At 52.4% G+C, this 11,329-nt stretch overlaps 1 protein-coding gene across 1 annotated transcript; it reads left to right on the top strand.

The window, feature by feature from the left end:
* Positions 1-4,872: 4,872 nt before the first annotated feature.
* Positions 4,873-5,634, top strand: LOC134433369 (olfactory receptor 14A16-like; the record flags this gene model as incomplete). The annotated part of the gene is made up of 1 exon (XM_063182224.1): positions 4,873-5,634. A coding segment is annotated over one exon (762 nt), but the record flags the coding sequence as incomplete, so codon positions are not given.
* Between the last annotated feature and the right edge of the window lie 5,695 nt (positions 5,635-11,329).

Below are 11,329 nucleotides of genomic sequence, written 5' to 3' on the forward strand. Positions count from 1 at the left end.
GTGCAGCCAGCTCTCCAAGCACAGCAGGTCCCAGGGGAGTGAGGACAGACAGGATGGGGCTGGGCAATGTGGAGCAAGGTTGTCCACACTGGGTCAGAGCTCCAGGCACAGCTTCTGTGAGGAGGCCAGAGCTGCTGAGGAGAGACCCTGGGTCAATATCAATCACAGAATTCTGCAATTGTCTCTGCTCCAAAGAGACCATTAATAAAACACATCCCTTAAAATAGTAGTGCATAATTTTTGGAAGCTCTTTGAAATATTTCTCCATAACTGGAGTAGGAAATCTAGAAACCTAGGAGAGGCAAGGACACTCTTGCAGCTTCAGGCCCAAAAAATGCAAACAACAGTGTATCCTTTGAAGCCTTTTAATAAACCTACTTTTTTCCTGTAACACTGTCCAGCCTCTGTTCTAGGCAGCCTCTCAAGGCATCAAGGCCTGGCAGGCTGGGACACCTGGGGGCCACCTGACAGGTCCAGCTGATCCTGGCATGTCGAGGGCTGCTGCTCATCAGCCCCTGGAGACCTGGGGCTCTGGGCTCTCCTTCCTGTGGAAAGACATGTCCTCTCCTCCAGGTGCCTGTGGCCAAAATCAGGATTCCTCCTCCGGATTTCCATTTATGCAAAGATTGTTCCCAGATGAAATCCACCAGGACAGACAGATGTGGTTGGCTTGGCCACCCAGGGGCCACCTTTAATCTGCCTTTGAAACACTGGGACCATGTGCTTTTCTTTCTTATGGGAAAAAGGCACCTTTACTATCCAGGCACCCATGGCCAAAGTTGGGAATCCACCTCCAGAATTCCCTATATCCAGGGATTTCTCCCAGACAAAAGGTTCCAAGAGGGACAGATCTGGCTGGCCTTGGTTTCTGAAAGAGCTGGTTCTCATCTGCCTTTGGAACACTGGGGCTCTATGCTTTCCTTCCTAATGAAAAGAACTCTTCTTCCTGTCCTAGTGCCCACAGCCAAAACTGAGATTCCACCTCCAAAATTCCTCATGTCCAAGGATTTCCCCAAGATGAAAGGTGCCAGGAGAGACAGATTGGGCTCTCTTGGCCCATGGGTGGTAACCTCTTGTGTTCTTCCAAGAAACTTGGACTTCACACTTTTCTTTCCTGGATGGGAAAAACCATCCAGCTCTATCAGGTAGCCATGGCCAAAGTGTGGAAGCCACCTCCAGAATTCCCTATATCCAAGGATTCTTCCATGACGAAAGCTGCCAGGAAAAAAACAGGTCTGGCAGACTTGACATCTCAGGAGCCTTCTCTCTCTACTTCAGCTGCCAAAATTTGTATTCCACCTGCAAAATTCCCTATATCCAAGGGCTGGTTTCTGACAAAAGCTGCAAGGACAGAGCGGTCTTAATGGCGTTGGCCTCTGATTGCCGCCTTTCATCTGGCCCTGAAACACCGGTGTTCCATGCTTTCCTTCCTATGGAAAAGAACCGTCGTTCACCTCCAAGCATCCAGGTCCAAAACTGGTATTCCACCTCTAAGATTCCCTATATCCAAGGATGGCGCCTAGACAAAATCTGCCAGCACCGTCTAATCTGGCTGCCCTTGGCCTCTGGTGGCTGCCACTCATCTGCCCCTGGAACACAGGCTCGGTTGTTTCCTTCCTATGGAGACCATGGTGACACTATGAGGGCCTGGTGGAACCATGGAGACCATTGTGACACTTTGGGATACCATGGTGACACCATGGGGTGTCATGGAACCAAGAGACCACCATGGCTCTATGGGGTCTCATGGGACCATGGTGACCCTTAAGACCCTTCAGGGCCTCGTGTAATGAAGGGGCCACTGTGACACCTCAGGGCCTCATGGAATCGACAGGGGCACTGGGACATTGCGGGACCCTGTGGAACCAGGGGAACATAGAACAGATCTAGCTGATTTGGCCTTCCAGGGGTGACTTGTCAAATCTGGCTGATGTTGGAATGACAAGGGCTGCCTCTCATCTGCTCCTGAACCACTGGGGTTCCCTTGCTTTCCTTCCTATGGAAAGAACTGTCTCTTTTCTCAGATACCCATGGACAAAATTGGTAAGTCCCAGTAAAATCTTGCTGTATGCAAAAGTATCTCCCAAAAGAAAGACATGCCATCTCTGGCTGGCCTTGGCCTCTGATGGTCACATCCCATCTGCCTCAGAAGCAACAGGCATGTGCAGCAGCTGCAAGACAGCCCTGCCAGAGCCAACTTGGGCAGCACTTTGGCCATGGCTGCTGGCCCTGGGCCTGAGGCAGGAGCAGGAGACAAGTGAACCTTGCAGGCCTGGGCCCTCATTACCTCCTTGTCCCTGCTCAGCAGCCTGGCAGGGGCCGCCCCATGCTCCTGCCCTTGGCATTGCACATTCCCACATGCCAGTGCCCATCCCAGGAAGAGCCCTGAGCAAGGAGGGAGGGACAGGATCTGCCTGGCCAGGGGCTGGGGCTCAGGCCTTGGCCCTTGGCATTCCTGAAACACATCCAGCTTTGCTCAGCACCAGAGACACCTTTGCCTTGCTTGTCCCCAGCTGTCATCACTGTCTCCAGTGTTTTGCTCTAACTGGAACCTGGGGACACTTCCTCAGAGGGACTTAGTAAACTACAAAAAACTTTGGAGTTTCAATTTAAGTTTGAGTTCTTCAGAAGTGTTTTGAACACTGTCTCAGGGATTGAGTCTGATGTAAACAACACCAAATCCCCAAGAGGCTCATTAAAATCCTTGTGCCATGTCTGTGCTGCTGAGCTTTAAAGGAACAGCTCTCCTCAGGGCCAGCTCCTCTCCCAGCCCAGCAGGGCTGAGGGCTCTGCCTGCAGGCACTGAGGGGACAGGAGCCAGGCAGAGACAGGCTGAAGGCAATCAGGATTGGGAGGACATTGAGCTGAGACTTCACTTGGGGAAGCATCTTCACAGCCCTGTGCATGGTGAGTGTGTGGGTGCAGGACAATGTCCCCTGTGCTCCTGGAGGGATCTCCTGAAGCCAGCACACCCCACAGCCTGAGGGATATGTCAAGAGAACTCTCCCAGTTTCTCTGTGGCACAGGAGGAGGAGGAGGAGGAGGAGGAGGAAGATGTGATGCAGAGCGGGGCTGCCCTGGGCTCCATCAGAGAGAAAGGTCAGGACTGCTCCTGCTACCAGAGATGGCTGCAAGGGGTGAAGCTGGGGCTGCAGCCATGACTGCTCAGGGCTCCAGCTCATGCCCAGCTCATTTCTGTGGGGACTTGTCATGAGGTCATTCAGGGCTGGGGTTTCCTGCTTGGGTCTCTGCTTTCCCGAATCTGTGCTCCCACTTTTCCCTGGCACTGCTTGGGCGCAAAGGAAACTCAGCTGTGCAGGGCAGAGCAGGGGCTGAGACTTTTAAACCATCACCCTGAGGATTCCTGGGCACCTCAGCCAAGTCCTGCACCTGCCCAGCCTCCAGATCCATGCAGCATCACCTTTTCATGCTTCCCAGGCTGGGGGAGCTGTTCTTTAATCCCTGCAGGGCTGAGCAGCTGCAGGGCAGGGCTGGCCCAGGGGCTGTGCTGGGCTCTGGCAGCTCTGGCAGGGAAGGAGCCCGGGGCCACAGGAGCAGCTCAGGCTGGGACAGCTTCAACAGCAGAACTATGGGCAGGGAGGGAGGGAGGTAGTGCTGAGGGAAGCTCTGCTGCAGGGCAGATGTGGCACCTGCCAGGCCTGCCCTGCAGGGCAGACACTGCCCTGAGCAGCACAGCTCTTGTGTCCCCTCGCAGCCAGCACAGCCCTCAGCCCGAGGGCTCAGGGCCCTCAGTCCCTCCTGGGCCGGCAGAGCAGCCCCAGAGATGAAGGGCATCTCTGCGGCCATGTGCCCATTCCCTGCTGACCAGGGCCTGAGGGCCACTGTCCTGCCCTGCTGCTGCCTGGCAGGGGCTGGGCAGGACTGGCCAGGGAAAGGCTTTTCCTCAGGCCCGGCTCTCTCTCTCTCTCTCTTGGCCTTGCCCAGGTGCTGCTGGCATTGCTGAGGGGCTCTCTGCAATGGCAGTTCCAGCTGCAGGGCCAGGTCCAGCCCTTGGGCTCCTCCTGTGCAGGCTGAGCACAGCAATGAGGTGTCCCAGCTCCCTGTGCCCGGGGAGCTCTGGGCAGAACAGCCTGGGAGGCTGGCACTGAGCCCACTCTCCTGACTCTGGGAAAGGCAGGAGCCACTTTGTGTGCCAGGGATCCTCTGCTCTCAGCAGTGTCTCCTGCCTGTCCAGGGTAACACGGGAGTGGATCTCAGAAAGTTGCAAGTCCAGGGCAGCTGGAGCAGGAGAGAGGGACAGAGCAGCTCCCCTCAGTCTGCACTAAGCCTCAGACAAACCTCCTCCCTCTCTGGACTCTCTGTTCTCCCCAGGTGCAACAGAATCTCTCATTCTGCATTCTGTTATCCCCATCCCTTCACTTAAGCAGCTCCTCTTCCTTACTGGAAGATTTTTTGTCCAAGTCCAAACACCAGGACAGATCCCTGTCCTCACTGTTCCCCTGCACTGACTGGGGGTTAGGGCTGACTCCCAGGTGTCCTGCAGGCCAAAGTCCAGCTCCTCGCACAACATTGGCCAGCAGCAATCAGGGCTCCAGCAACAAAGGTGAAGGAAGATCTCCTAGAGAGAGGCAGGGGGAGGTGTTCTGTGGCAGGAAATGTCTACGAAAAAGGACTTTGAGTTTCCTGTGAGGCATCTCCCCCCATTTGTCTCTGGATTTTTCTCCTTCAAAAGGTTCCAATGTCTGGAGACAGCAAATGTCCAACAGCAGCTCCATCAGCCACTTCCTCCTGCTGGCATTGGCAAACACGCGGCAGCTGCAGCTCCTGCACTTCTGCCTCTTGCTGGCCATCTCCCTGGCTGCCCTCCTGGGCAACGGCCTCATCATCAGCGCCGTAGCCTGCGGCCACCACCTGCACACGCCCATGTTCTTCTTCCTGCTCAACCTGGCCCTCACTGACCTGGGCTCCATCTGCACCACTGTCCCCAAAGCCATGCACAATTCCCTCTTGGGCACCAGGGACATCTCCTACACAGGATGTGCTGCACAGGTTTTCTTCTTTCTCTTCTTTGTGTCAGTAGAGTTTTTTCTCCTGACCATCATGTGCTATGACCGCTACGTGTCCATCTGTAAACCCCTGCACTACGGGACCCTCCTGGGCAGCAGAGCTTGTGCCCACATGGCAGCAGCTGCCTGGGCCATTGGCTTTCTCATTGCTCTGCTGCACACAGCCAATACATTTTCCCTGCCCCTGTGCCACGGCAATACCCTGGGCCAGTTCTTCTGTGAAATCCCACAGATCCTCAAACTCTCCTGCTCCAAATCCTACCTCAGGGAACTTGGGCTTCTTGCTGCTAGTGCCTGTTTAGAACTCACATGTTTTGTGTTCATTGTTTTCTCCTATGTGCAGATCTTCAGGGCCGTGCTGAGGATCCCCTCTGAGCAGGGACGGCACAAAGCCTTTTCCACATGCCTCCCTCACCTGGCGGTGGTCTCCCTGTTTGTCAACACTGGCTTTTCTGCCCACCTGAAGCCCCCCTCCATCTCCTCTTTATCCCTGGATCTGGTGGTGTCAGTTCTGTACTCAGTGGTGCCTCCAGCCCTGAACCCTCTCATCTACAGCCTGAGGAACCAGGAGCTCAAGGCTGCCCTGTGGAAAATGATGAATGGATGATTTCTGAAGCCACCAATTTCCCATTTTCTTCTTCATAGCTTTTGAAATAGAACTTGTGACAGGCCAACAGACGTTCCCATGTCCTTTGGTAATCTTCAGTGGGTTTTTCTCTTAAAAAACTATCCTCAATGATACTTTTTAATCCCCCCATCAAATTCACTGTCTGCCTCTTGAATGTGACCCATAAGCTCTGCAAACTAGGGCTTGGGCTATTGCGTTATTTGAAGAAAATAAAATGCCTTGCAGTGCCTGTTTTATCTGGTCTCCCAGCTCTGAGACCTGCATGAAGTTAGAGGGGAGAAGGAGAAAAGAGTCCCAGCAGAGCAGCATGGCCAGGGAGCAGCAGGGATTGGTCCTTTCAGAGCTGTTCTGCCCAACTGCACCCTGTCCTTCCCAGCCCTGCTGTGGCTGTAAGGCCGGAGTGCTCTGGCTGCTTGGTCACTGTCCTGCTGCATTTCCCTGCTGTGGCCACAGGCAGGGCCAGGCCTTGGGCACTGCTGGGACACAGCTGGGCTCCAGCACAGCAGCTCCATCAGCAAAGGGCATCTCCTGAGGGCAGGGCAGGGGGGCTTCGCTCTGCTCCAGAGCTGCTGTCAGCAATGTGCTCCAGGAATGCCCTGGCACAGCAAAACCCAGTGCCTGGGGCAGGGGGGGAGTGTGCAAGGGGGGCTCACAGCAGTGTCCTGGCACAGCCAGAGCTCCTGACATGGACCTGAGGCAGCAGCAGAGCAGGGCCTGGACTGTGTCTTTGTTCTGGGGACAGCCTGGGAAGGTGCCCCAGGGCAATTGTCCCACACCAGCCCCTGCAACCACCATTGCCAGCACTGGCCTCTGCCCTCACCTGCAGGAAGTTGTTTGTCCCTGCACGGAGGGACACCAAGTGACCAGGCCAGCAGGCCATGTTTGCTCTGTACTGAGGAGATCTCAGCAGTGCATCGTGTGTGTGGGGGAGATGAACCCCAGTGAGCACAAACACCATCAGCAGCACCCGGGGGTGGCACAACTCCAGTGGCACAAACAGGGCCTTGAGGCCACTTCACTCTGAGGGTAACATCCTCTGGGAAAACACCTGAATTCTTTGCTGAGTTGTGGTTAGGACTGCATAGAGAGAAATATCCCAGGCAGGGAGGCTCCCGGGAAAAAATGCTCAGGGCAGCCATGGAGTGCACAAAGGGACATTGGATAGAGTGAGGGTCTGTGGGGAGAAATCAGAGCTGCCTCCCTTCTGAACCAGCCCGAGGACCTGGACAGGGCTGTGCTGTGTTCTGGGCACTGACCTGGAACTGAGGGAGATGGAAAAGGCCTTTGGTGTCAGGGCTGTTGAGAAGGCTGGGCAGCGTCACTGTGGGACCTCTCTCAAACCCCTTGGAAAGGCCAGAGCCATCCCAGAGGGTCCTGGGCACTTGGGAAGGACAGACATGGAACCAGTCTGTAAACAGAGCAGGGAGGGGGACTGGGAGAGTCACAGCCTGCTCAGGCTCAGTAGGGAAGGGGATGTGGCAAATCCTCCTGCAGCCATTCCAGGCACTGGCAGGATGGGGCAGGGACTGCAGAACCCACGTGGGAGGGAAAAGGAGGGGATGTTGTGTGCCCAGACTTCAGCCAGGCCTGGGACAGGCTCTGCTGTGGTCTCCTCAGAGCCAGACTGGAGAGAGCTGGGCTGAAGGCATGGAACATGGGCTGGGTGGGAATTTGGCTGAACAATGAGGGTCAGATGTCATCCATGGTACAAAGTCCTCTTGGCAGCCACGCTCTGGTGACATCCCTCAGTGACCAGCCCTTGGCCACCACTGTGGAATATTTCTATTGTCTCTAAACCAGCATGAAATGTACTTTCAATTCCTTTGTGGATGCTGCCAAATTGCAGGGAGTCTGTGACTGAACTCATCTAGTTCATGGTGACTGCAAAATGTAATTGGGCAAGGTGACCGAGTTGGGTAAATTTGTCTTGCCATCAGGTGCCAAGCAAGCCCCAAGAAGAGGCAGAGAAAATTTATGCATCAGAAGAAAGACAGTTCAATAGGGAAAAACCCAAACCAAATGAAAAAAAAAGACCCTAAACCAAATTAAAAAAACAAAGCAAGATCTACCCACAGCAACAAAAAAACCCCACAAACAAACCAACCACAAAAAGCAAAGGCCACAAACAGAAGAAAAGCAAATCCACCGGAAATCTCTAATCAGCAGAAAATGTTTAATCACATTATGGCAGGAGAGGATTCTGTATGTGTAGGTGCTGTTTTGAAAGAAAAATGTCTTAAAAAGAAAAGAATCCCCTACCCCCCTTGTGCCCCCCGCTTCTCTCAGTTGATTGTGGATCATGGTGTGACATGGAATGGAACATCCCTTGGGTCAGTCCAGCCCGGCTGTCCCATCCCTGTTCCCCAGGAACACTTGCCCACCCCAGGCCCATAGGTTAGGGGGGTTGCAGATGCCTCATGCGGGGGAGCACTGAGACAAGGACAGGAGAACAGAACATTTACTCTTGTCAAGGACAGCAGAACAGAACAGAACAGCCTTGGAGAAACTGATTGAGGATGTACCTCTGGCAAACAGAAGTCACACAAATACAAGCAGGATGCCAGCTCTGCAAGGTTGACAATGCAGAAGTTATGCAAAACAATAATATTGCTCTTACTCAAAAGGAGGGTTCAAGGAACAGCCGCCTAAAAAGGACACTGGATGTTGAAGACAAAACCCAAAGAACCATGAAAGGATTTGTGATAAGGGGTGCAACTATGTCAAATAAACTCAAAGGAAGTGGAGATAGCTAATGGATACATAATGAGTGTGTGTGATAAAAACTCTGTTCATTCAATGCTTAATGCACTCCAATGGAGGGAGGATGGCCCAAGGGACAACCATACTGTAATAAAGAATACCTGCTTTCAAATACTCCAAACTCTGTTCAGAAATTTCTGTCCAGTTTGTTTCAGTATCAGTGGTGTCCTTGGCTCTATTATGCCCCACAGTTTCACAATGGCCCCTTGGCTCCATGAGGTCCTGCTGTAGAACAATGGACCCTTGTTTCCATTGGGTTCTGTACTGTCAAAATGGCCTCTTTGGTTCTTGCCCTGGGGTGACGTTATGATGTTGTATCCCCATTCATCTGTTCTGTGCCTTTAAGACCGGCTCTGAAGAGTGGAAGTTTTGTTTGGATTTCTCTTATCAGGGACACAGAGACAGGCAGTACATAGGGCTGTTTTTTATTTCTTGCTTCAACTTGCTGCTTTGCTTGCTCCCTTTTCTGCTCTTGCTTCTGCTCTGCTTTGGCCTCTGCTTATTACCTAGTTCTAGCTAAACAGTCCACATCCCTTCCTGGACTGTTTCTCCTCTCCTGTTCCTGTGACCATCTTGAACCTGCTCCGGACTGGGACCCGGGAACACCGTTCCGCTGCAGCAGCTGCCCCAGCGCTGGAGGGACTGAGAATAGAGCAACCACCCCCGGAAGAGACTTTCTGATTTTGTCATCTTTCTCAGAGCGGTGTCATCGGGCATTGTTCATTTTGTCTGCTGGGAGGTGCTGTGCCTGAAACAAACAGGTTCTTTCCACCTCTCTCCGAGGAATTTTTTCCTGAACCGGTTGGGGGGAGGGGCCGTGTGGGTTTTGCTTTCCAGAGGGGCCCTCCTTTGCAGATTATTTAACAAATTTGCCCTAAACCAGGACAAAATATTGGTGCCCAAACGTGGGGCGAGAGAGAGAGTGGAAAAACCCTGTTTTGACTGCATTTTAGTTGCTATTACTCTGTGTTTGTTTAAATCAGCTAATAGCCATGCTTTTTGAATTCATAATGTTTATTGGGGTGAAGGTTTGCATGCATTTCTGGTCCCTAGGGTTTTTTGAGATTTTAATACCTCTCTGGTCCCTAGGTTTATTTTCTTATCCAGAAATAGCTTTAGTATTGCCCCTAATATGTAGTTTTTACATCAGAGGGGCAGTGACCAGAGTAGCTATCCTGCTGGGCTTGGTGGCAGTGATGTGCAAGAAGTTTATAAACATGCTAGGGTCTGCTCCAGGTATGAATGGTTCATGGCTATGGTTATGCATCCAGTTTGTTGCAGGAGGAGCAGGAGGGAATGAGGTTTTCAGCCTCTGCTTTCCTTCTTCTCCAGTGAATCAGTTGCATCACTAGTGAAGGATATTCAGTTTCCCCTCAATGTTAAAGAAACCATCTTCCTGGTATTCAATCTGGTAACCTTCCTCTATACAGCCTGCGGCTTCTCTAAAATGAGGGCTGAGATTTCTAGATGGGCTGATAAGACCCCTGACTCAGGAGTAGACCCCGGTGTGGAAAATACTAAGTGGTGTGGGAAATGGGAGGATATGGGCCAAATCCTGAAGGAATTCTCTGACCCTATAGTCTGGGATTTTCCCCATGAACAAATTCAGAACCCAGATGAGGCGGGGAAATATCTGAAAGAGAAGTACCAGGATGAGCCTAAGGAGAGGAAGGTCATTGCAGTGAGCTGGGCCCTGGCATATGCTTATCACACACTGCTAGATACTATCGGGCAGCAGACAGAGGCAGAGGGGCAGGGAGATAAATCAGCAACTGTCCCGGTGACTCAGGCTGCAGCTAACACTCCAGGCTCAAAGCCAGCATCTAAACCCATGGCTGTTGCTACCAGCACTAGAAGTGGGAAATGCATGGACAAGACCAATCGACCAGTGGACGACGATGATGATGATGAAGGTGAAGGAGAAGGAACCTCAATGCCTCCTGACATAAAATCAGGAGTCAAAGCAGCAGGTGCAAGATCAGATGCAAATATTGAGTCCCTTTTCCTGAAGGACCTCCGTGGCCTATGGAAGGATTACACTCGAAGGTCTGATGAATCCATAATTAGTTGGCTGGTCCGTCTCTGGGATGCTGCAGGCGAGGCTACAATTCTGGACGGCACTGAAGCCAGGCATTTGGGATCCCTGTCACAGGATCCTGTCCTAGACCAAGGAATGATGAGGGGGGCTAACTCTCACAGCCTCTGGGAACGGGTCCTAAGAAGTGTAGCAGAAAGATACCTGTGTGCAGACAATCTCTATATGCAGCAAACTCAGTGGAAGACCATAAAGCAAGGGATCCAACGCCTGAGAGAAATGGCAGTGGCAGAGATTATCTTCTCAGATGATGTAACAACTAGGAACCCAGACTTAGTACCATGCATATCTGTGATGTGCTGAAAACTCGTATGACTTGGGCCACATGAATATGCTTCTGCCTTAGCCATCATGAAGAGGGATGAGAGGGGTGAGACTGTGCTTGCCATGGCAAGGAAGCTCCGAGCATATGCAGATGCTGTACATGGCCCGACACATGCCAGAATCGCAGCGGTAGAAACACGTCTGCAGAACTTAGAGGATAAGATAGAGGAGAACCATAAGAAGCTTAGAGAGGAGATTAAAGAAGACCTCCAAATTTCAGCAGTACAGATCTGAGGTTCTGGTATCCAAGGCAGACATTTCCCAGATGGTGGGAGAAGGTACACCCCCCGAGCTGAGCTGTGGTTTTACCTGCGTGATTGTGGGGAAACATGAGAACGTGGGATAGGAAACCTACTGCTGTTCTGGCACGACAGGTGCGTGAACTGAAGGAAGCCACCAGGAGGAAAGCTGCTCCAGTTGCCTGTAGCTGAACGGCCAGGTATGATGATGATGACATGTCTGATCCCCTCGAAGGAACATCCAAAACATACGCCC

Source organism: Melospiza melodia, unplaced genomic scaffold (genome assembly GCF_035770615.1).
Source record: "Melospiza melodia melodia isolate bMelMel2 unplaced genomic scaffold, bMelMel2.pri scaffold_18, whole genome shotgun sequence".
Classification (NCBI taxonomy): Eukaryota; Metazoa; Chordata; class Aves; order Passeriformes; family Passerellidae; genus Melospiza; species Melospiza melodia.